The 26,347-nt window shown below is 44.3% G+C and overlaps 1 protein-coding gene across 1 annotated transcript in view; it reads left to right on the top strand.

The window, feature by feature from the left end:
• Window positions 1-26,347, top strand: part of SCN11A (sodium voltage-gated channel alpha subunit 11) — an 80,058-nt gene that overhangs the window by 39,988 nt on the left and 13,723 nt on the right. The window contains exons 15-23 of the mRNA XM_077773979.1: window positions 366-797; window positions 9,253-9,366; window positions 10,095-10,209; window positions 12,232-12,386; window positions 15,272-15,445; window positions 20,427-20,528; window positions 20,994-21,263; window positions 21,930-21,983; window positions 24,614-24,755. Of these exons, the coding sequence (XP_077630105.1) occupies window positions 366-797; window positions 9,253-9,366; window positions 10,095-10,209; window positions 12,232-12,386; window positions 15,272-15,445; window positions 20,427-20,528; window positions 20,994-21,263; window positions 21,930-21,983; window positions 24,614-24,755 (1,558 nt within the window). The remainder of the gene's footprint in view (window positions 1-365; window positions 798-9,252; window positions 9,367-10,094; window positions 10,210-12,231; window positions 12,387-15,271; window positions 15,446-20,426; window positions 20,529-20,993; window positions 21,264-21,929; window positions 21,984-24,613; window positions 24,756-26,347) is intronic.

Raw genomic sequence — 26,347 nt, 5'->3', positions numbered from 1 at the left:
CCACGGCATGGACGTCAGACCCGGAGCCCTCTGGGCAATTCCAGGAACACCAAGGTCATGATTCGACTGCTCCCCAAGGAACACACGTGGCCACACGGCTCTGCTGGACCCTGGTCGGGGCTTGCAACACCTGTTGCTTGTGCGCAGACACGCTGGACTTGGCTTTCGCTTCGGCTTTTGACCTTGCTCTATTCCTCCATGTCTCTCCTCTTGTTCATTTCACAGATGAGCTTTCTCAGAGACAGAAGAACACAGAACTCTCATTTGACTTAGTTTTGGGTCTTCGGGGAGAAGTTGTTCTGGAAACCTACTGTATCTGTCCCTCTGCTAAACCTTCCCTTCTCCTTGTGTGTCTCCCCCCCCAGGTACTCAACCTCTTCATTGCCTTGCTGCTCAATTCCTTCAGTAACGAGGAGAGGGATGGACACTTGGATGGAGAAGCCAAGAAAACCAAAGTCCAGTTAGCCCTGGATCGGTTCCACCGGGCTTTTTGCCTTGTATTACGTACCCTTGAGCATTTTTGTCACACGCGGTGCAGGGGACAGAACTTACCCCAGCACAAAGAGGTGTCGGGGCGCCCTGCCGCCAAAAGCAAAGACATCATTCCGCTGGTCACACAGATGAAGAAGGGCTCAGAGACCTGGGGGGACTTTGGCGGACTGACTTCTGCACCGAAGACCTTGAGTGTGGAGCATGATCGGACTTGGTTGGCCCCACTTGCAGAGGAAGAGGACGATTTTGAACCTTCTGGTGAAAACAAGGCACTGCGTGCCGCACGGCCTGAGGCTGGCAAACAGGTATGAAGGCTCGTTCGGTTGTGGGCAGGGGTCACGTGAAGGAGAGCTGCCCCGAGGGCCTGGCTGCCGGCCCTGCTCTGAGCGCCAGGCAGGGATAACGAGGGGGTAAAAGATGGAGGCTGCCCGTCCGTACCCGCGGGCACATCCTAGTGCGGGTGCTACTCACGGTCCCACACGTGCGGAGGTGGGGGGACGGCGCAGGCGTCCGGGGGGAGCGAGATCGGAGCGGGCCAGGGCGACAGGGGAATCGAGTGACCTCGGTTGAGCCCTAGAAGAAGCACAGCGTTTGGATGAGCTGCAAGGTGGGAGGTGAGCAGCACAGCACAGAAAAGGAGATGGTGGCGGGGACACACTCAGTCTCCGGAGGGACCAGTCAGGGAGGAGACGAGGGGAGGAGGTTGGCAACGTGCGGCCGGGGGGCTGGCGCCCTAAATAAGCAACTGCAGACGTCGTTCTGGACGCAGCAGGCTGTCTCTATTTTCCTGAGTTTTCCACAATGGTTGCAGCGTATCGCATTCCCACTAGAAGTAGTTTTATTCATTCTAATGGGTTTGTGGTGGCATCTCGCTGTGGTTTCAAGGCTTATTTCACTGATAAATAATGATATTGCATAAAATATCTTCATTGCCCTTCTTTATTTCTTATTATTGAGTTAGAAGAGTTTATTACATATTTTGATACAAGTCTGTTGGTATGTATAGTGCACCTATGTTCTCAGTGTCTGTGGTTCATCTTTTACTTTCTTCCTGGTATCTTTCAGTGAGCAGAAATTTTTAATTTTGATGAAGTATCATTGATCAGTATTATTCCTACGGTTCACAGTTTTTCTTTCCATTCTAAGAAATTTTTGTATAACCCCAAACTGGGAAGATTTTCCCATGTTTGTTTTGAGAATTTTATAGGTTTAATTCTCAGGTTCAAGTCTATGATTCATTTCAAATTCTTTCTCTGTCTCTCTCTTTTTTTTTAATTTTTAAATTTTATTTATTTTTTTTAATGGTTTTTATTTATTTCTGAGAGAGAGAGAGAGGGAGAGAGACAGAGCATGAGCAGGGGAGGGTCAGAGAAAGAGGGAGACACAGAATCGGAAGCAGCTCCAGGCTCTGAGCTGTCAGCACAGAGCCCGATGTAGGGCGCGAACCCATGAACCGTGAGATCATGACCTGAGGTGAAGTCAGATGCTTAATTGACTGAGCCACCCAAGCGCCCTACATTTCAATTTATTTCTTGTGTATGATATGAGTTGAGTCACTTTTTTCCTGTACGTATAAGTGATTATAGTACCATATATTGAAAAGACTGTATCCCACTGAAGCAACTTGGTATCTTTGTTAAAAATCAAATTGGCTCCATCTATCTATCTAGCTTTTTTTCCTGGATTCTTAATTCTGTTTGATTGATCTATAGTATCTATTTTATACCAGTACCACACTGTCTTAATTACTGTAGATTTATAATAAATTTTTAAAGCAAGTTATGTAATTTTGTTATTTACCAATTTCTTTTTGGCTATTGTAGGTCCTTTCCATTTCTTTATGCAAGTTAGAATCAACGCGTTTCCATAAAAAAGATTGTTAGGATCTTGTTTGGCGCTGCACTGAATATTTGTAAATAATTGGTATTTTCATAACAGTGAGTCTTCTGATTTGTGAGCATGTATTTTTCTCTACCTATTTATTTATTTATTTATTTTTTAAGATTTTTATTTATTTCTAGGAGAGAGAGAGAAAGATAGCATGAGCAGGGGAGGGTCAGAGAGAGAGGGAGTCACAGACTGAAACAGGCTCCAGGCTCTGAGCTGGCAGTCAGCACAGAGCCCGACGCGGGGCTCGAACCCACGAACCGCGAGATCATGACCTAAGCGAAAGTCGGACGCTTAACCGACTAAGCCACCCAGGCGCCCCTCTCTACCTATTTAGATCTTCTTTAATTTTTATTAGCAATAAAATATAGTTTTCAGTCTTGACATACATGGTGAAATTTATCCCAAAGAAGTTAATATTTTTATGTTATTGTAAATGTAATATTTAAAATTTTAGTGTCCGAATGTTCGGTATTAGTACATAGAAATAAACGGGCTTTTGTATTTTGACTTTGTATCCTGCAGTGTTGGTAAACTGACTTATTAATTCTGACAGCTTCTTTGTAGTTTCCTTAGGATTTTCTATGCATATAATTATTTAATCTGTAAATAAAAATTTTTTTTTCAATTTATATGGGCTTTTTTTTCTTGCCTTATGCCACTGGTTAGGACCTTTGGTATAATGTTGAATAGGAATCATGGGAGAGTATTCCTTGCCTTGCTCCCGATCTTAGAAACATAAAGTCTTTGGGGTGTCTGGGTGCCTCAGTCGGTTAGGCGTCTGACTTTGGCTCATGTCATGATCTCACAGTTCGTGGATTCGAGCCCCGCGTTGGGCTCTGTGCTGACAGCTACCTCAGAGCCTGAAGCCTGCTTCGGATTCTGTGTCTCCCTCTCTCTCTGACCCTCCCCTGCTCACACTCTCTCTCTCTCAAAAATAAATAAAACATTAAAAGAAATTTTAAAAAAGAAAGAAACATAAAGTCTTTTCCCAGTAAGTAAGATCTTAGTTGAGGAAGTTCCCTTCATTCTATGCTAGGAGGTTTTACTTTTCTTTTAAATTATGAATGGATATTGATTTTTCTGAAATGCTTTTCCCTTATTTATTAGGATAATCATTTTTAGCATTTATTTTGGATGCTAAATCACTTTATCCCTATTCAGTCATGGTATATTATTACACTTTTATATATATTTGCATCCAACTTGCTAGTATTTTGTTAAAGATTTTTCATCCCTGGGTTTTTCCCTTATAATGTGTCTGTCTGGTTTTGGTATCAGGTTAATATGAGCCTCATTAAATGAGTTCAGAGGCTTCCTCCTCTTCTATTTCTCCCCCCCCCTTAGTTTTATGAGATATAATTGGCATATAACATTGTGTAAGTTTAAGGCATGCAACATGTTGATTAGATCCACTACTGTATTATAATATGATTACTACCATAGTATTAGCTAACACCTTCATCATGTCACATAATTATTCCTTTATTGTGGTAAGAATATTTAAAGTTTACTCTCTTAGCAACTCTCACGTATATACCACAGTATTATTAATCATAACCACAACACTGTACATTAGATCCTTATTCATCTTCTAACTGAAAGTTGGTATTTTTTGACCAACATTTCCCCACACCCCCTCTCCCCCAGCCTCTGTTAACTACCATTCTGTTCTCTGTCTCTGCAAATTTGTTTTTTTTTAGATTTCACACTGAAGTGATACTGTGCCGTATTTGCCTTTCTCTGGCTTGTTTCACTTGAGCTTGACGTCCTCAGGGTCCATCTGAATATTATCAATTATAATTGAGGCTGTAACGTTGTGAGGAAAATTTTCAGTCATTACTGTTCCAAATATTTGTTCTGTTCTTTTCTCTCTTCTCCTTTTCGTATTCCCATTACATGTATGTTTCACCGATGTAGTTGCCCCACAGGTGTGGAGTATTCTGTCCCCCTCCCCGTATTTTTTCTCTGTGTTTTTCAGGTTTGGAGGTGCTTACTGAGATCACCTCACGCTCAGAGATTCTTTCCTCAGCAATATCCAGTCTCCTAACGGGCTCATCATGACATTCTTTCTTTCTGTTACAATGTATTAGATCTCTAGCATTTTTTTTATCCTTTCTTAGAATTTCCATCTCTCTGTTGAGTTTGCCTTTGGGTTCTTGCATGCTGCCTACTCTATCCATTAGAGCCCTGAGTATTTTAATCATAGCTGTTTTAAATTCCTGGCCTGACAATTCCAACACTGCCATATTGAGACTGATTCCAATGCTTTCCTGTCTCTTCAACTGATATTTTTGCCTTCTAGTTTGCCTTCTAGTTTCTTCTTCAGGGTCAGACATGATGTGCTGGGTAGATGGAAGTGCTCTGAATGGGCCTTTATTAAAGTGTTGGTGAGGTCCTAGGGGGTTGAAGAAGCTCTGTGGTCCTATGGTTAGGTCTCAGTCTTTTAGTGAGCCCGTGCTCACAGCACTGGACTGTGACCAGTGCTTCTCAGTGTGGTAGAGTGAGCTGGAGTTGCGTGTCTCCCTCCCACTGGATGGAAACCTAGAGCTGGCTGCAGTTGGGTATTTCCCACCCCCAGGCCATTTAGGTCCTGATAAAACCCCCAGGTTAGGCTCTGGTTAATTAGTTTCTCTTGGGGGAAGGCCTTTTTAAGAACGGAATGCTCTAGCATGTTTCAAAATGGTTCCTTTCAGGGGCGCCTGGGTGGCTCAGTCGGTTAAGCACCCAACTTCGGGCTCAGGTCATGATCTCACGGTTCGTGAGTTCGAGCCCCACATCGGGCTCTGTGCTGACAGCTTGGAGCCGGGAGCCTGTTTCAGATTCTGTGTCTCCCTCTCTCTCTGACCCTCCCCTGCTCATGCTGTCTCTCTCTCTCAGAAATAAATAAAAAGCATTAAAAAATTTTTAAAACAAAATGGTTCCTTTTAGTCTCTCCCTGCTGGAAGCAAGTGCGGATTTTTCTCCCATGTTCACTGTGAACACCTGGTAGAGCTCTGAGAGGTCAAACTCACAATAGTGTTGGGGCTTCTGTTGATTGGGTTCCCTAGGACTTTAATCTCTTAGACTTATCCACACTGAGCCCCCAGCAGTTTGTCAATTATGGTTCATGTTTCCCTCCTCTGGGACTGATTCCCATGGGGGCTTTTGCTCCTGGGCTTCTGCTTTGGTAAATTGCATTAGGCTGTCTTTCTCTCCAATTTGGGGGAGGGGCAGCAATTTGCCCCAGACTCATTTCTCTTATGGATCTAAGAAGGGTTATTGCTTTTCCAGTTTGTTTAGCTTTTCACATGTTAGGATGGAGTGGGGACTTCCAGGCTTCTTATATGTCAGACCAGAAACTGGAAAAGAGAGAGACAGAACGTGAGCAGGTAAGGAACAGAGAGAGAGGGAGACACAGAATCTGAAACAGGCTCCAGGCTCTGAGCTGTCAGCACAGAGCCTGACGTGGGACTTGAACCCACAAACCGTGAGATCATGACCTGAGCTGAAGTCGGACGCTCAACCGACTGAGCCCCCCAGGCGCCCCTCTGTGAGAAGCTTTTAAATGACACATTCAATCTATTTACTTTGTTACAGGGATTACAGGGCTACTCAGATTTTCTGTTTCTTCTTGCGTCTGTTTTGGTAGCTTTTCTATTTCTAGGAATATCTCCATTTTATTGAAGTTATCTAATTTGTTAACATACAGTTATGTGTTATTTCCTCAGAACCCTTTTAATTTCTGTAATTGCAATATTTCCTTGGAAATCACAATATTTCCTTGGAATCCTTTTAATTTCTGTAAGGTTGATGGCAATGTCCCCTCTTTTGTTCCTGATTTTAGCAATTTGATCTTTCATTTTCTCTTGATCGCTCTTGTTAAAGTTTTGTCAATTTTGTTGATCTTTTAAAATAATCAACTTTTGATTTTGTTGATTATGTTATGCGGAGAGTCACAGAGACCACCCGAGACCACTGAAGCCGAATTAAGGGAATCTTTATTACGGCCGGGGCCTCACAGAGTTAACACAGAAGTCTAAATGTGCGGCCCCAAGTCCAAGGACTTTGGGCTGTTTATAATGAGCAAGCGGGCAAGCGGGCGGCGCCGAAGCAGAACTGAGCGGTTATTGTAAAAAGGCTGCAGAGTAGCCCTTACCCTGGTGTCCAGGAAAACATCCGTTATTTTGAAGGCAAGGTTTAGGGTTTTGGGGAATTTCAAGGGAATAGCCATTATCTCGAGGACACAGCGTGCCAACTATGTTATAAATCACCATTTACAGGGAACATTAACTCTGCTTGGTTGGTTTTGTCCTGGTACCTAAGGGTCGTCACGTGGCCCGCCGGGCGCCAGCCCAGAAGGTAGACTCTGGTGGCGATGGAAGGACTGAGACTAAGTTCCTGGGCGACAATCATATCTGTTATTTTATAATCTCTGCTTAAATACTTACTGTGTCCTTACTTATGCTTGTTTGAGTTAGTTTTCTCTTCCTCTTGCAGTGCCGTAAGGTGGAAAGTTAGGTTACTGATTTGAGATTTTTTTTTAGCTGGAGGTATTTACAGCCACAAATTTCCCTCTAAGTGCTACTTTAGCTACGTGCCTCCAACCAATTTTGGTACGTCATATTTTTGTTTCCATTTACCTTAAAGTGTTTTATACTTTAAGCCTTAAAGTCTAATTTCTTTTGTGATTTATTATTTGACTCCAAGTCATAGTGTTTGGTTGTTTAGGAATGTTTTGTTTAATTTCCACGTAGTCGTGACAAAGTGAGGCCCCTCCTCACTTCGGAGGGCACACCGTGGGGGCTGCAGGCGGTCACTGCCGGATGGCAGTAGGTGTCTCTTTGAGATCTCTTTCCGTGATCGCTCTGTTAATCTGTCTGCCATATATGGCATCACACCCAGATTTTAGGCTCAACTAATTGCTGGTTTAGTTGCTCTATTGTTTTTGACAATACCACAGGGCATTAATTGCTCCGCAGTCTGTTCTAATTAAATTCAAGTCGGGTTTACTTACGAGGTCAGTCTTTGAGATTTGTTCTGACCCCAGGGAGATTCCTCTTAGCTGTCTCTTTCCAGGGTTCTCTGTGGTGAACTTGCTGACCTGTGGTTTAGTTTGTTGCGTTTAATGAAGCAGAGCTACCAGTCTCTTATTTGCTTACCATCCAAATCTCCATTGTTTTAGAGAACGTCCTTAGGCTTGAACTTCCTCACATTGTTTCAGATGAAGTCCGTTCTTTTGTGAAGAGCTTCAAATCTCTCGGTTCTCCCAGAATGCCTCCTACTATAGACAAAATCTCTTAGCCACTAATGCAAGTGCTTGGAGGGGGTAAGAAAAGCTGGTGTCCACACCTCTGATAAGATACATATCCCTTCCTTGGGGGGCGGAGGATAGAGGGACCCTCATCTTGGCCACAGCTGCCTAAAGTAAGGCTTCCATCAAGCTGAGCTGGAAGCGGGGGAGGGGGGGGGGCAGAGGGGCAACCTTACCTCCGTTGCCCTGGACTCCCGCTGCTATTACTGAATTCCGAAGATATTTTTTGAATAGATGGTTCTTCATTTGCTGTACGCCCTTAGGGCAATTTCCAGAGACTCTAAATGATTTCTGAAAAATACTTTTCTCCACTTAGGCTTATTTCTCTGGAGAACGTGTCCATAGAGCTCCTTCCATTGCCATCCGGGAAGTGAACCCCTATAGACCTTTTTTATTAAATCCTAAACGTACCCATTTTAATGATGCTTCCAGATCATTATTTTCTTTCCTTTTTTTCTCAAGTGAATTCACCTCCTGGTAGTTCATTTTTAGGGTTACTGATCTTGTTTGTCTCGTCCTGTGTTTTGGAGGCTTAGTTTAAAGTTTCATCTTTAGTGAGAGGATCTGTCAGTCTCTCTGCTAAGGTCTGTGATGCCTTGAATAGATGCTTCTAGGGCAGCCAGTGCAGAACCAAGTCTTCTACTGCCAGCCTGGGACTCTTGTCTACGAGCCTCCCTGGGCGTATTTCGGGGCCAGCGGGTACCTTCCCCACCTCTGCTTCTGCGGCCTTCCGTCCTTCTGCCTCCTGGATCTGCAGCCGTGGATGCTTGTAACTGCGAGCGTTGACGACGACTTGCGTTCGCTTTCTCTCCCAAGTGCGAGAACTTCAACTCAACCCATGGTTTCAAGCCTTGCACGCAGCCCTGGTTCCCTTCCTCCGATGGGGCGCTTTTCGTTGTTATCGTCTGCTACGTGCTTTAAATGGTTACCACTTCTTATTTCTGTTCCCTGCCTGGTCCAGAGATATCTTTCCCTGTTTTTCGTGTGTGTGTGTGTGTGTGTGTGTGTGTGTGATATGTCCACGCACGTGTTCAAAAGGGAGAAGTGTCCTCACCTGAGGACATGACTTTGCACATCTTTCTTGAATATACCCGCAGGTCATCACGTGAAATTTACTTTTTATTTTTATGTAGTAATACGTTTTCATTTGTCTCTTTATGCCCTTTTCTATTTCACTAAGCCAACATCTATTTTTATATTAGTATGTCAAATCATTATGGATTTTATTTTTGGTACATTCTGTATTATATTCTTTTTTTTTTTCGGGGATAAATACCGGGATCCCTTTTTAAAGAATTCACTAGTTAGCAATTAAATTGAAAGAATACAGTAAATTTCACTTCTGAATTATTGGTGAATTTTGTACCCAAACCATCTTGTTTTGATTATATGACTTTTGAGTAAGTTTCATTACGTGTTTCCAATAGTGATTTTCCCAGGATTATTTTATGTTGAACTTCTCCAGGAGAGTTTTAAAAAGTAAAAAAGAGAGAGAGTAACATGTCATAACTTGAACTTGTTTTATCTCAAGCGAGATGTCCGGGAAGAATATTAATTCCGCTTGGGCTTCTCTGTGTCAGGCCTATGAACTCCATCCGGAGACCAAGAGGTCAACCAGCCCAGGGGCTCAAAGTGTGGAAATTGATGTGTTCTCTGAAGATGACATCTGTCTGTCCGTACAGAATCCCCGAAAGGTAATTTTCCGAGGGTGTTCCCAAGGGGGAATGGGTGGCTTATCCATATGCGTTCTCCAAGGTAACCACTATGGCCATCAAGATTAGAATGTCAAGATTAATGCAGAACCAGAGGCCAGGATCAGATCTTAAGCACAGGTGTAGGCCAGGGCTTCTCAACCTCTCCACTCTGATGTTTGGGGCATGTTAGCTCCTCGTTGTGGTAGGTTGTTCTGTCTGTTGTCGGTCATTCAGCAACATTCATGGTGTCTACCCACTGGATGCAAATAGTATCCCCCAGTTGTGAAATAAAAAGTGTCTTTACATGTTGTCAAAATGTCTCCTGAGGGATAAAATCAGTGAGAGCCATTAGTAGAGGCCTAGGAATTGAGAGAGCTGAAAGTTAGTCTCCGTGAAGTAGCCTTCACCTCACCACCCAGCCTCCCTATTTGGATCTAGGCAGTGTATGATTTGTAGGGAGGAAAGGGTTGAGACACCGTGTCTCTGTATACCTTGTCTTTTTTCAGCCGGGGGAGAGCAGTTAGGAAATTCTCTCCTCATGTCAGGGCCGGTCAGAGCGCTTTTTAAAAACACTCAGTGAGAGGGACGCTTTCTAGAAACCCGTATACCGGGAATCTTTGTCTAACTCGCTTTATTCCTGAAACGTCACACACTAAGGTATTGGGTGCTCCCGTGGTGAGAGACAGTCTTGGTAAATGATTCCCCTTTTCCTTTGTTCTGACGTGCAGAAGTCGGACACTACCAGTGTTCTCTCAGAATGTAGCACCATTGACCCACAGGATCCTTTTGCGAGGGCACCTGAAATGGTTCCCAAAAAAGAACCAGAGAGATGTTTTCCCAGAGGTAAGTGCAGCATTCCCGCAACCGGTTCACAGCATATTCGGATGGAATTCTGTTATTCTTTGAAGCTCTGCGATTTTGATGGATGCCTTCTTTCTCCTTCTACTGAAGACAAAAGTGAAGAGAAGGCATCCATAGATTCTTGGGGCCATTATCAGATCCAGGCAAAGGAGCTTTCAGGAAATTCTTGATTTGGGTAGGCTCAACTAGCATAGGCTAACAACCAGGGTAGAGACCCCAGGAAACGTTCACAGAGAGCCCACTGGGCCAATATGTCTTCCACTTTCTATACCCCCCACTACCCCCACTGTCAGGGCATAGATGAGGTGGTAGACCAAGGGAGCCTGACCAGGGTTGAATAGAGCCCTGCCAGACCCTCAACACATCCCTCAAGATTTTTCTCTGGAGGAAGATAGCATTGTAGTTAGGAGCTTTGGCTCTGGAGCCAGACTGCCTGGGCTTAATTCTGGCCTCTCCACTTACTAGCTGTGTGACTTGTTTAATTTACTTAGCCTCTCTGTGCCTCATTTATAAGATGGCTATGATAATAGTATCTACTGAAAAAGGGTATTATTAGTATTAAATGAGTGAATGCAAATTACCTAGAAGAGTATCTGGCACATAATAAGCTATCAATAAATACAGTCTTTCCTGATTCCTTCAGTAGATATAGTGGTTTGTTCCTATGTGCCTTTATTATTTCCTATATTCATTGTGGATAATTTGTGTCTGTCTCTATTGTGAGGTCCTTAAAAATGTAGGCAGTGACTTAATAATCAATATTGTTTCTCTAGTGTGAGACTGGAATCTTGCCCAGATTATGGGCTCAACAAAGATGATAGATGATAGATAGATAGATAGATAGATAGATAGATAGATAGATAGATAGATAGAGACTTAAATGAATGGATGAATCTAAAAATTTCTCCATAAGTTCGACACTAGACTTGTCTCAGAAAGGACACCACGAATGGTTTCAAACATATTGCAGGCTGTTTGGCAGCCCCCAAACTGCCCACGGGGGCAGAAGTCGGGCTAGGAATATTTCACCGTTCTCCTGACTTACCTCTGGGCTGGTCCTTGAGGTGTGTGCAGGCCGTCCCCAGTGGGAGCTGGAGAAGAGAGGTTGGTTTCTGGAAGAAGGGAGGAGTGGCCTAAAAGAAGAAATTGTCCTTTAGGGAGATTAACCTGTCGGTGTTCTAACCGACGGAGGACAGCAGGGGCAGACTGAGGAGACCTCGCAGTAGCTTAGGGAGATGATGAGGAAGGGAGTGGGATGTTGTGACCACTGTGAAGTCAGCACCGCAGGACTCGGGTGGAGGAGACAGGGGACAGGGGTGCTTGGGTTCTTGCTGAAGACTGGTGTGCGCTGATGTCAGATGCTCAGCTGTGCGCCACCTTGACAGTTGCTCAGATCCTCCCACGTGTGGTTTGGGGGGTTCACAGAGCCTGTGCCCCTCCTGACCTCAGTCCCCTCAGTCCTTAGGACACCGCTTACTGTTGCCAAAAGAAATTGCAGCCTAACAAAGAGCCACGATGCCCCAGTGGCTCACAAGGGTAAGGCTGCATCTACACGATTCCACTGATCCAGGCCGCGTATCCCGCTGATTTTGGCCGCCTTTATTCCTGTGAGTGGTAATGACCGGGAGCCGGCCAGTCTAGCCTGGGCTCGCCCGGGCCGCCTGGCTCTGTACCACGTGTCCCTCCTCCTTCTCCCGGAACAGGGGGCTGCCCCAGATACTCCTTTCTTACGGAGATGGTGCTGGAGAGCAGGTGGAAACACGCACGGCCCGTGAAGGCCGGAGCGCAGAGCTGGCCTGTGTGTGTGACTTCCGCTCTGCTCTACTGGCCACGTCAAGTCACATGGCCACGCCCAGACTCAAGGGGTTGGAAAACGACGTCACCTCTTCAGTGGGAAGAAATGCAAAGGCAAGGGACACACGTAAAGGCAGGGAGGAAGAGTTAGGATCACAATTACAGTTCAAGGCAGGCACTAATGATATTGCTACTGCTTGTTCCTCGCAGGCCTGGGTCACTGCTGCCCATGCTGTGCCGTCGACAAGAGAAAGTCCCCCTGGATCATTTGGTGGAACCTGCGGAAAACCTGCTACCAAATAGTGAAACACAGTTGGTTTGAGAGCTTTGTTATCTTTGTGATTCTGCTGAGCAGTGGGGCACTGGTAAATTATCACAGTCTTGTGGGGACATTGGGGATCAAGGCAGCTGGGCTACATGCTGACACGGGGCCGTGAATGTGGGGAGACAAGGCAGCCGTGGGATCTCTGCTGCTGGGTCCCCTCAAGGGCAAGATTTTGCACAACTTCTAGAGTCATGCTCCAACTGGGAAGTCCCCAAGCCAAAGGTAGTTTACCTGTGGGGAAGCATGACTCAAATCATCTGTCCCTGGCCTGTCCCTCATTCTTGGAGAATTTCTAGACATTTCCACTGTCTCCTACATATTGCTTCCTATGGACAGCAATGTTTCGACCTCTCTTTTCCTGAAGACCATAGTGCTGCTTTCCAGAAGGTAAAACATTAGAAGGAAAAGGCTACAGGGATCAGATTAGGGTATAATAAGTTGTCTTGGTATTTTCTACCATTCATGTTCCCTTGGGAAGAGAGACAAAGAGATAATGCTTTAGGTACATGGCAAATCCTTCTAGGTGTGACACCTTCGAGGTGTCAGGTGTGTCCGGGTGAGGTTTGGAAAGAACTCCAAGTCCATTGGCCTCCATAACATAGTCATAAAGCCCCTTCCTGCTCTCTCTCCCCTCACCTTTTGGTCCTTCTTGCCCTTTCTTTGCCTCCCCCACTTGGGCGATAGTATCTTCTTATAACCTGCATGTTTCTCTCTCTTCCCTTCTTCCCCTTCTATCTTGTGTTTTCCCTTAAAATGGACATAATATAGAACTAAACTCTCTTACTATTTTTTACGTGAGTGAACGGAACCTTCGGTTCCCCCTTATTGATTTAGGGTCACAGAATATCAGGTCACCAGCAGTAGGAAGTGTCTTCCTTCTTCACCACCGCCTTCATGGCCGGTGCTTTACATTTGTGTGATCTCTGCATGAAAGGTGATGAGCACACGCTGGGGCCCACCAGAGCCTGTGGTCGGCACACGTCTCCATTTATCTACTTGCAGTATGAATCACGTCTCAAGAAAAAAAGTAAATTTTTCTAAACCACTCCAGAGAACTCTCTTAATTTTTATTGCTGACCCTCGGTCTAGGATTCCCTGTAGTCTCCTGGGCTTACATTTTCACTTGCTGTTTACTCTATTCAAGTAATGGGGTTCTTCCTGTAATCCACAAGTGGTCACGGGTGGCTACCAAGCCCTGCGGTAGTCGGTGGGAAGCATGGCGTTGTCAGACGGCCGCGGGGACAGGGCACTATCCTTCTGGTTCTCATCTGCGTTCTGACAAGAGAAGTGTGGGTTGGACAGAGCGAGACGGAGCACACAACGTAGAGGGTTATAGGAGAGGGACTCGGGCCCTGTTTCACTTAACATGTTCGTAGAGAATCGGAGACAAGAAACGTCTGTCACTTGCCACTCTATATGCTGTGTGGACCAGCAGTCTTAGTATCACTTGGAAACTTGTTCAACATGGAGTCTTGGGCCCACCCCAGACCCACCGAATTAGAGCCTAGATGCTTTGGGACTCATCAGAGTTTAGGAAGCTCCGAACTGGGCAGCGGGTTAATTACGGGAGCTTCCTGGGCAAGGAAATGTCTTCATTATAATGTGGGATCCTCCAAAACTCAGTGGCTAATATTAGCATACTCTTCTACCGAGCAAACTCAGATCTGCTGAGCCAGCTTGCTGCTTAGCTTCCAAAACGACCGAGGAAATGACCTTCCAACACCATTCACATTTGTCTGTCTTTAAGAAGCAAACACACAGACTAGTCCCTGACTTCCAGGAGCGGAGTCTATCTAGTAGTAAGACAGATGGGGTCCAAGCAGTTACAGACAAGGGCCACAGTGCTAAACTCACAGAAGCAGTGGATGGCATGGGGTCATGTAGAATGGGCATCTAACTCATTCTTGGTGGAAGAAGGACAGTTTCCTATAGAATATATCAGCCAAACTGAGACTACAAAAATGATGAGGAGACGGCAGGGGACAGGAAGAAGTGGAGAATCCTCTCCAGTCAAAGCCCACCTAGGAGTTGAAAGTCAAATTTTTATTCTTTTGCATTATTTTCCCTTAGGGCCCTGGGGCTGTGGGATTACCTTACTACTCAACAGGAGGACCCATTTCTTTCTTGACTTCACTGTTTTCCCAGATGTCTTTACGGGTTCAGTACTAGGGCCCCTTATATTCTTTTTTTTTTCGTTCTCAGTTTCTACCCTGGTTATATAGACCCTATAGAATCACATATACATTTTGGATGAGGGTAATGTTTGGATGTAGCATGAAAAAGAGTCTCTCCAGAAGCTAAGGCATCTGATTTTCCTGGTCACACTTAAAGAATGTTTCATATTCAAAGTGATTTACACTAGCCCAGAGCTTCCTCAGCTTTTGCATGTCTTGGTACACACAAAAATGAGCACATCCATCAGAAGCACAGGGGTAAGTGGCAGGGCTGTTTGTTGTAGATTATTGGCTTCAGGGTTGGCGGGATTTAGAGGGTGAGCTAAGGTGTTACAAGCAATGAGGAGCCACCGAATAGTAACTAGGAGGATGAAGTAGATGGAATGTTTCACTGGATGGTTCTGGAAACATTGGCAAGATATTGTTGACAAGAATTGAAAGGATCAGGAAGACCAGGAAGTTGTGTGGCGATCTGTTAGGAAGATGTTTTCATATTTCAGGGGTCAGCGATGAGAGCCTAGGGAGCTATTGCAGCAATAGAGGTCTAGACATGGGATTTTCCTTCTGCTTTTCCTTACTCAAGGAATTGATTCCACTGAGACATTCCATCCTTAATACCTTTGGAGCAAAACCTTGTTACCAAAAGAGATACTAGTTTATTCAAATAAGGAAGAAAAATTAAAAAGTAAAGTCAGCAAGTAGTTCTACGCAAATATTCAACCTGGCCTATGGCTATGCTTTATCATTTCAGGTATTTGAAGATATTCACCTTGAGAAACGACCCAATATCCAAGCATTACTTAATTGTACTGACCATATTTTCACATACATTTTTATCCTGGAGATGGGTCTAAAATGGGTAGCCTTTGGATTTGGGAAGTATTTCACCAGTGTCTGGTGCTGGCTTGATTTCATCATTGTGATTGTAAGTTTACCATCTCTGTGTCCCATGTAGGCAAGGGTTGGGGGGACGGGTGGGGGGGGTATCATAAGGGAGCTGCTTTTCCTGTGTGCCTCTCCAAGATATTTTTCTTCACAGCGCTCGTAAATAGTTGTCATCTATCCATCAGCTGTCCTGTCTGTTCTGGGTCACAGTCTTTACACTGCACTTCATATTCTCACCACCCCAGCCCTTTCCATGGTGGTCCTCATCCAATTCTGTCCATAAGCCCTGCTGTGTCTGATGTGTGCCTAGAATAATATTGAGTGTCCTGCACTCTCCTTCCAACTTTCCATTTTCTTTCAAGACTTCTCGAAGCAAGTCAGAAGCCAATAGACTAGGCTGGTCTCCACCTTGATTGTCAAGCAACATAAGAATATTCTTTCTTATTTAATCTGTAAAACAATGTTCTGGGTTAAGCAGAGTTATACATCACCTACCAAGTTACAGACAAAGAACCTCGAAGCTCAGATGGTCAGCAACTGGCTTCAGATGAAACTGGGATTCACACCTTGGGCTGTGTGATGCTAAAGCTAATAGTATATAGTATAATAGTGTATACTAGTATATATACTAGTGTAATAATAGTATATCACATTTACCGAATACTTTCTCTGTGCCGGGTACTCTGCCATATGCTTCATATGCACTCTTTCTTTTAGTTATCACAACCACTCAATATGGTAGGTACTATTATTTTTCTCATAGACACAGGAAGAAACTAAGGCATAGAGAAGTTAAGAAACATGTCAAAGATTGGCTGGAAGTGGTGGAGGTGAAACTCAAAAGCCTCACTCAGTAATCCTCAGTTTAAAGCCCTTGACTTTAACATTGATATCCTTTCTACCATGAGCTAATTAGACTTTGTCCCTGCTATTTAAAGTAGACATGACGAATGCATAAACCATGTGGTCAGCTTGCCTATTGGAGAACCGTAATGTTGTTAATGTTGGTGGACACACCCAAGTATCCATCAATTCATGAATGGATAAAGAAGATGTGGTATATATACACAATGGGATGTTATACAAGAGGCATCAAGAAGAATGAAATCTTGCCATTTGCAACAATGTGGATAGAGCTAGAGTCTATCATGCTAAGTGAAATAAGTCAGACTGAGAAAGACAAAAACCATATGATTTAAGGACCTATGATCCCTAGACCATCTAGAGACCTATGGTCTACTGACCTAAACTTAGGAAACTGATCTTAAAGCTATCTTGCCTGTGCTTTTTCTGTGTAACTTTAGGCAAAGTGCTTCCTTCTTTTGACATAAATCTTCACATTAATAAAAGCAAGAGTATAGACTACAAAGTGCCCAAATCTGACGAGATACAAAATGGAAAACATAAATCTAATGATAACCATTTAAAATACCAAGACAATAGTTCAATACCACACTGTCAAAAAAGGGCACCAGGCCCAGATGGTTTTACAAGCAAGTTTTATCAAACTTCAGGGAGTAGTGCTGTATACTGAATGTTTGCATCCCCTAAAATTTGTATGTTGAAACGTAATCCTCAATGTGTTCATATTTAGAGGTGGCACCTTTGGGGGTTGATTAGGTTATGAGGGCAGAGCCCTCATGAACGGAACTACTGCTGTTATAAAAGAGAACCCCACAGAGCTCCTCACCCCTTCTGTCATGTGAAGACACAGGGAGAAGAAAGCCGTGTGTGAGCCAGGAGGTGGTCTCTCGCCAGACAGTGATCCTGCTGGCACCTTGATCTCGGACTTCCCAGCCTCCAGACTGTGAGAAATAAATGTCCACTATCTATAAGCAACCGAGGCTATGATGTTCTGTTATAGCAGCCTGAACTAAGATAAGCAGGCTGTTATTCGAATTGTTACAAAGGATAAAACAAGGGAGGAAGCTTGCAAACTTTATTTAATGAGACAACATTAAAGTTGTCTTTAATTGTATTAAACATTAAGTTTAATAACAAAATGAGTGGAACAAAAATGATTAGAACAAGGAAATAAATAATCTTAGGATTTATACTTTATAAATCCCAGACAAGGCACTTGATAAGTGTGATTGACTATTATTATTATTAGCCTTAGCATCACACAGACCAAGGTGTGAATCCCAATTCCACCGGAAATAAGTTGTTAATCCTCTGAACTTCAGGTTTCCTTGTCTGTAACATGGTAGGTGATATAAAATGTACTTAATTCAGAAAATTATTGTGCAGATTAAAAAAAAGAATGTATGTGAACAATCCTTTTGTGCTGCTTGTTAATCAACATTGTATAAAATGATCTTTATAATTTTGAAGTAGAAAAATAGAGGGGCACCTGGGTGGTTCAGTCGGTTAAATGTCCAACTCTGGATTCAGCTCAGGTAATCATCTCACAGTTTATGAATTCAAGACCTGCATTGGACTCTGCATTGATGGCAAGAAGCCTGCTCGGGATTCTCTCTCCCTCTCTCTCTTTCCCTCCCCTGCTCATACACACACCCTCTCTCAAAATAAGTAGTTAGACTTAAAAAAATATATGTAAAGAAAAAACAAACACAACCCCCCAAAATAATTAAATTCAACTCTACCAGATTGTGAATCTTCTGGATTTTTTTTATTCAATAGAATTGTAATTTTAAAGGCAGGCTAGAGCCTGGAGACAGAACGGAAAATTATTATCCATAGTATTAAAAACTCTCTGCAGATCAACAAGAGAAAGAGAACTCAGTGTAAGAGTGGGAAAAGGACGTAAACAGGTAATTCACATAAGGAACTCAAGTTGCTCATAAAAATACGAAGAAGTACATACTAGCTCAATCACCAATTAGCTCCGAAGTACACGTTAAAATGAGAAACTCTGTTACTTATCAGACTGACAAAAATTTTAAAGTTGGATAATCTCTAATATTTACATATGAGAAAATGGAATCTTTAATCACCGCTAATGGTACAGTCATTTTAGGGAAAATTTTGCACTATTTTTAAAAATTTGTTCCTTTACTTATTTTGAGAGAGAGAGAGTGCAGGACAGAGGAGCAGAAGGAGAGAGAGAATCCCAAGCAGGCTCCATGCTCAGTGCCGAGCCTGATAACGGGGCTGGATGCTATAACCCTGGGATCGTGACCTGAGCGGAAATCAAAAGTCAGACACTTAATTGACTAAGCCACCCTGGTGCCCCAGGAAAATTTTGCACTATTAAGTAAAATTAGAAACAAGCCCAATTTGTAATTCACTCTCCAGAAATACCACTTCTAGTTATACATCTAAGGAAAGTTCTTGAGTATGTATGCAGGGAAAATGCATACATCTGTCCATTTTGTTGTTCATAATAGCAAAGAAATGGAAATGACTTAGATACTCACCAAGGGGGAATGGACCCATTAAATATGAATATTTATATGCTGTAATATTTTACAATAGTTAAAAGGAATATACCACAAGGGAAAAAAAAAACTTTTTGTCGAAACAGTGCAGAGTGATAAATGCAAGTTAGATAGAAAAAAAAGATACACGCAGCTGAGGACAGTCGGGTGGGAAGGAACGTGGAGAGTTTTATGTCTCATCAGTGCCTCCCAAGCTCGGGGAACAGAGTCTGGAGATAGGGTTCCAGTCGAGAAGGTGTACACGGTCCCTCTGGGGGCCCTTCTGCCCCACCCACAACAACAGGTATTCGGTGAAGCCGGAAGAACTGCCAACTGTATCATCCTTTTCCCCCTCGCTAGGAACCCGGGGGTGGTGGGGGGGGGCGGGGGAAGGAGGAGTTGCGAAAAAGCTGCGGAAATAACTCTCCCACAGGCAACGCCCTCCCAAACAAAAAGCCTATTTTAGGAAACCTTGATAAATAAAAGCGTTTTGAATCGATAATTTTCTAAAAACTCAATTACCCACTCAAAAATTTTGTTATTCTGCCATATCAACTCACTGAATTTCTCTGAATTTGCCAGTATTTTACTACTATGATGCGATTCGCAGGATTAGCGGGGAATGATTTTAGATACGAGTGAGCTCTAGTGTCAGCATAGCCAGTCATAGGACAATTCACTTCCTGTCCCACTGAGCGGCCCCTCTTCCAAGTCGAGCCCCTGGAGGCTCTGCATAATCGATGAGAGTGACTGCCGTCCGCAAACGGTGGTCTGCCACTTCAGCTCATTCTATTTGTTAAGTTTCAATTTAGTTTATTTGTAGAGCTTTCCAGTCCTTAGTCCGGCCCCGTTGGGAAGAAGTATGTTGGGAGGGAACATTGGATTCGATTCCCCAAGAAGGAGCTATTGGAGCGAGGGGAAATACTAGCAAACAACTGATTATTTCACTGTAACTTTTTATTTCCATATCATTTCAAGCTTACAGAAAAGTTGCAAGAAACAGTGCAAAGAACCCATCATACACTTTCCCCGGATTCACCAACTGGGGACAGTCTACCCGGTCTGCTGTGTCCTTTTCTCTCCATTTCTCATTCTAAACTGCTTGAGATTAGGTTGCGGGCACCACATCTCTTTACCCCTAAACATTCCCGTGTGTATTTCCTGAGAACAGCACAATTCTCAAAGTCAGGAGTTTGAACATGACTCGATAGTAAGATCCATACACATCTTCAAATTTGTCAGTTGTTTCAACAAGGTCCTTTATGTTAATTCCTTCTGCCCACCTACTACCACCACCCTCACCTACCCCCAGTCCAGGATCCAGTTCAGGACCCCAAGGGGAACGTCACTGTCATGGCCTTTGGTTTCCTTTAACAATCACTCAGCTTAGGTTGCCTTTCATCAAACAAATCATGTAAATGCATCGTCCTCACCCGCGTGGGCTGTGGCTTTGGCAGACAGGGAGAAAAATACCCTCTTCACTTGCCTTCCGACTTCTAGAGGGCTGGCTGGCTTCTGTTTCTGGCTAATCCTCCGAGGACACCCTGGGTCTGCCTCTCAGAATGAGGGCTGCCAGCCCCCACCACCGGCTTCCCTGGGAACCGGGTCGGGTACACTACCTATGGCTTCTCTTCCCACCAGGTCTCTGTGACCAGTCTCATTGACTTAAAGAGCCTGAAGTCCTTCAGGACTCTGCGAGCGCTGAGGCCCCTGCGCGCATTGTCCCAGTTTGAAGGAATGAAGGTACACTCTTCAGCGGGTGGGGGAAGGTCAGATGTTGGGGGTGCGTGGAAAAGCCAATTGCTCTTGGGCTGGGCTTCCCTTAAATTGCCCAGCTTTTTCTGGGCTCCTTCCCACCCAGTGCACTGTTCAGAATTCGAGAGACAAAGAAGGATTTAAGATACAGCATCCATTCTGTGGTAGCTAAGCTGGGTTCTGGCTTTCCTTCAGTTCTCGGGCAGGTGTCCCATAAGTCTGTGATGCTGTCGTCAGCGGACACTCCTCAAGTGGTCCTCAGTGACAACACAAAGAACCCGTTACATAGGGAGCTGAGAGCAGGGCTCGCCATAGGCTGCAGGGTTGGGAGTTTGAGGGTAGGGAGTAAAGACAGAGCCCTGAGATGTCCGTCCTGCCCATCGGGCCCATCCTGAGATCCAGGGCCGGGCGAATCCCACACCTCTGCTATGTTTGTCTTCTGTTTTCTTTAAGGTGGTCGTCAACGCTCTCGTAGGCGCCATACCTGCCATTCTGAATGTTTTGCTTGTCTGCCTCATTTTCTGGCTCATATTTTGTATCCTGGGAGTATACTTCTTTTCTGGAAAATTTGGAAGATGCGTTAATAGAACAGATGCAAACTCAGTTATAAATTACAGCATTGTTGCAAACCAAAGTCAATGTGAAGGTGGAAATTTCTCTTGGGTCACCCTGCCAGTCAACTTTGACAATGTGGGAATGGCTTACCTTGCCCTGTTGCAAGTGGTAAGTGCTGTTGGTATGCTTTTCACTCTGAGGAGAGAAACCTTAAAAGAAGCATAAATCATTTTGCAGCTAATAAAAACACAGTGACTCCACTGAGATGGTAAAATCAAATCCCAGTTCCTCATGTGGAAGCCAACGCCCTCTGGAATTATTCCCCACTGAACATTTCCAACTTTTTTTGTCTCCTGAGCCTTGACTCCAAGCAATGCCCTGTACATCTCACCGTGTCCTACATGGTGCCTTACTCTCCAGAGCCCCAGCCTAAGAGCAGTGGAGCCTCAGACGCTAAGCAGCACTTCTTGGTTAGAAGTCAGGCCCCCGGTCAACCCACAACTGCCGGGTCTTGGATAGATAGCGCCAACGTGAGGCATCAGGAAAGCCTAGCCGGGCTCTTCCCTGTAGTTTTTACATAGCTTCTCCAGAAATTTTTAAGGCAGCCATTTATTAAAAACAAACAAACAAACACCTTTTTATTTTGTACGAATGAAAAAGAAAAAGACCCCACAAGACACCCGTTTCTGAATTCCCTTCTACTGCTCTTTCGTCTGGACACTCGGTCCTGGAAGGGTGGGGCGTCATCTTGCACGCGTCTGCCCGCTGGCCTTGCTTGCTCTCTGTTGATAGCAAGTCTCTAACTGTGTTCATGTTTCTCTGCTTTTGTTACAGGCAACGTTTAAGGGCTGGATGGATATTATGTACGCGGCCGTGGATTCCAGAGGGGTGAGCTTCTGTTCCGCCATGTTATAGAGTGTGCGAGGGTCAAATCAGGGACGTCGTCACTATATAGACAGTCTAGAACTTCCCACACCCTGGTTCCACTGGCCAGCGTTCTTTGCTTTGTTTTCCTTGGGACAGACACTATGAAATAGGGATAAAAAAGGGCTTTACTCATCTTCCGATGGGTATTACATTCTATTTTGCTCCAAGTCCAGTCCTGTGTGTCCATAGTGACCAAGGAGAAACCTCCCGTGGAGGAGATGGAGGCGGAGGCAACAGAACAGAATGCCTTCATTTTCTCACTTCCTTTCCACGAGGGGATCCAGGCAGAAGCCAGATTTCACAGGGTCCTCGCCCGGGACCGTGGGGGGACCTTACAGATGGACGGCGTCTGCTAAGAGAGACTTCCCGTGGCCCCAGTTGGGCCCTCCAGAGGCTAAGTGGACTTCTGGCGATTGCCAGCTGTTAAATTCTAGTCAAGCGAAAAGCAATCGTGGACTCCGAAGCTGGAAGAGCACTTAGCCGTCTGGTGCATTTCTATTTCCCAGTAGGGAAGATCGAGGAATGGAAGCGTAGTGTCGCCCAAAGCCATGGAGTGAGCAAATGGTTGAATCAAGAATGGGACCAGCATTGTGTTTTCCTGCCCTCACACACGTGATGTCTTGTTTGAGAGTCACTGGTGCCTGTCACCGGGCACACGGGGCTGGCAGCGGCAGTGCAGGTGGCACAGCAGAAATTACAATGGAGACAGTATTTTAAAATATTAATGTGCTTAATTTTTTGTCTTTTGAGTACTGACCTTCACCCTAGTTTACCTGAGGCATCCGTTGCCTTGAGGTGGAGATGGGGGGGGTGGGGGGAGGAAATCTTACGCAGACGTCTGCAGGAAGACGCGTGTGGCTTACACGTGTCCCCTGAGTGAACGATAGGTGAGTGGAGGTGTGGGGGGGTGGCCCTGGGACATTGTAGCCGGTACGTGCTGGCTTCTAGCACGACGGGACCCTCGTGTGTGTCATCACAGACAATCTTGCCGCTCTCGGATCCTGGTGAAAACACGAGCCTTTCTCCCCCCTCAGCTCTTCCTGGCCTTCAACACCGACTCTCTGCCATTTCCTCTCCTCGGCCCCTTGCCCAGCAGTCTCCTCCCATCACTTACCAAAAGCCCATCGGGCAGCCCCGCGGCTGTCAACTCCATTTCCAAGCCTCCGGGAAACGGGAAAGTTTGAGAGACTCTTCTAACCGCTTAAGGCATCCTGCCCACCTTCCCAGCAGCAGCTTCCCTGTAGGAAAATACAGAAGTTGAACAAAAATATCCTTTTTGGCCCTTCATGTTCCCTTCAATTTACAGAATCCCAGGCCCCCTCTCCAAACCCAAAGAGAGGGAATCAGGATACACATCTCATGGCTCTGATATTCTCTGTCTCTCTGTTTCTTTTTCTGACAATCCCCTAGGTACAAGCGGGGCGAGCGTTTTCCCTTTACTTTTCCTATCTGGTAGCCTGCATTATAACCTTGTTTTAAGTGTCAGATGCTGCCTGGTGATTTTTTCTTGCCATTGTATTGTTATTGTATTAATGGCTGCCCTTAGTTCAAACAAATGGACATCTCAAGCCAATGGCGACCAAGGCCAGGTACTCTGCAAGGCAAAAGACAAAAAAATATTTTCAAATGTTACCCTAATTACATTAGTCTGTGTGGTGGGCATTGAAGAACAAACATCATAAAAACATTCAACAGGTGACAGAGCTATCAACACTCATAGCACTATCTTTGAACGTGATCTGGAGAAAGAAAAGAGGAAATCTTCCTGCTGCCTGTTCCCAAAATGCATAAAGTGAAGAACTTGGACAAAAGGGATTTTTGGATGCTTTTGGTCATGTCTTGGGGGAAACTTAGTTGTAGTCTATTTTTGTGTCTTCTCTAGAGTTTTATTATTCATTCATTCACTCATCCATCCATCCATCCACCCACCCACCCACCCATCCATCCATCCGTCCATCCGTCTGTCCGTCCATCTCTTCATCTGTCCATCCATCCATCCATCCGTCCGTCTGTCTGTCCGTCCACCCATCCTTCCATCCATCCATCCATCCATCCAAGAGGTATTGAGGATCTACATGTCACAAAGTGTGCAGGCGCTGGGAGTTCAAGAGTGACAGGGCACAAGCACAGACTGAATGCAACGGTGGGCTCTGTATGAAGGATGTAGTTGTCCATCAAGAGTTGATAGTCACCTCTGCCTGAAGGGACTGTGCCCCTTTTCCAGGGGCCTCATCTCCAGGCTGGCTCCTTCCAGTTATGTGTCCATGTAGATATTCTAGAGACCCTCTCAAAGGACACGTGCGATCATGCCATTCCCCAGTCTTACAACCCTTTCATGATTCTCCGTTGCTTTGGAGAAAAGGCCTGCGCCTCTTTTCACACGCCCTCTCTCTGACATGGTGCCACCCAGGCTCCTCCAGGGAAACTGAAAGAGGGATCTCCCTGCACGAACCATGGCTTGTTTGGACGAGGCTGAGTAGCTAACGCTACTGCTGAGAAACACTTTGGTCTTCTAGAAAAGGCAGTTAAGATGGCTTATAATTTTCTCCAGTAATTGTTTTCTTTTTCTTGTTTTAAAAAATCCCTAACAGAAAGAACTACAGCCAGGGTTTGAGGAGAACCCAATAAACTACCTTTTCTTCGTGGCTTTTATCATCTTTGGTTCATTCTTCACTCTGAATCTCTTCATCGGTGTTATCATTGACAACTTCAACCAACAGCAGAAAAAGATAAGTATAGGGGTTGTTCTGATATTCTAGTTTTACCTCTTCCCCAAAGGGCTTGGAAGGAACATAATTCTGGTCTAGGTTGTTGTGTGCAAAGTATCATCTGCATGGGAGCAAAGCCACCTGGAGATGATTCTTGCAGCTATGGCTGAAGAGAGACTGAGGACAGCTGGCTTTCATGAAATCACTGTTTTTACCCTCCATTCCACCCGCTCACACAGAGGACATTGTTGATCCCCAGCAGACAGACAAGCACCAGGATTAGTATTCGTGAGATTACAGCCATATTCAAGGAACCGTTCAAGTGTACCTTGTTTTATCCAAGATAAAAAGAAAAGCTCTCCTCTCCTAGCAAACCTGCGTCCTGCCCCCCTGCACCCCAAGTCTCAGCAGATTTACTGAACTTACTTGGAAACAAGATGGTTGGGAAAGGGGCAGGTTTTTCAGGGAGATTTTTTTCTTCACGCATTGCAATAAACAGATGTGTTTTTTCTGATTCTGTAATCTATAGGGGATTTGTAGTGAATGTGGAAAATAAAAGAAGATTTAAGAAATCTCATCACCACTAAAGTGGCCGCTAAATGATAACAAATTTAGATTAAGCCTCATCCCTCTGACACAGTCCCTTCCAGTTACTTTCTCACTAAATATGTATCCCTTGTACATGGCTGAGATGACACCACGTTTTTTATTCTGTTGCACCCCTCCTCCGCACTAGTAATAAGCCCATCTGATGAAATCATCCTTATTGTAAGAATTTTCAGGGCTAAATTGCATCTCATATTATAGATAGATAGTAATTTATCTTAATCCTTCCCTTCTTTTGTGGACATTTAGGCTATTTCTAAATTTCTTGCTCTTCTAAAACAATCATGAACCTTCTTGAAATTCTCTCTGTATCTGTGATTATTTTCTCAGGATAGGTTTCTAGAATTTAAGGCATTAAACATGTATTGTCAAGCAACCTTTCAGAAATGCTGTGCTAGGTACCCCTTGTAAGAGGATTGCAAGATATAAAAATGCCTGTTTGCTCTGTTCTCATCATTCTTATTTTTATAATTTTTCCTTTCCAGCTCAATGGGAAAGGTGTTATCTCATTGTTTTATTTTCATTTATTTAATCATTTGTGAGCTTATATACTTTTTCAGATTGATAGCTGTGTCTCCCTTTGCCTCTTTTTGAAATGAAAATTGTCATTTTTTTCCTTAGGTTTTTATATATTAAGTCCACTTTGTGACTGCTTCTTACATTTCTGTAATGACATTTTTTATTTATAGGCATTTACAGGTAACTAAATATTCACTTTTGGTTTCCTAATTGTTTTTATGGCCCTTTGAAATTTTTCTTGAATTCTTGTAATCTATCCAAAATGTATACTGACACTGATTAGCCTTTTTACTTGTTAAAAAATTTTTTTAAATATTTATTTATTTTTGAGAGAGAGAGAGAGAGAGAGAGAGAGAGAGACAGAGCATGAGCAGGGGAGGGGCAGAGAGAGAGGGAGACACAGAATCCAAAACAGGCTCCAGGCTCTGAGCTGTCAGCACAGAGCCCGATATGGGGCTCGAACCCACAAACCATGAGACCGCGACCTGAGCC

The sequence above is a fragment of the Crocuta crocuta genome, unplaced genomic scaffold (assembly GCF_008692635.1).
Source record: "Crocuta crocuta isolate KB4526 unplaced genomic scaffold, BGI_CrCroc_1.0 scaffold541, whole genome shotgun sequence".
Classification (NCBI taxonomy): domain Eukaryota; kingdom Metazoa; phylum Chordata; class Mammalia; order Carnivora; family Hyaenidae; genus Crocuta; species Crocuta crocuta.
The sequence above is the reverse complement of the archived record's forward strand: the minus strand, read 5'-3'. Positions and strand labels throughout refer to the sequence as shown.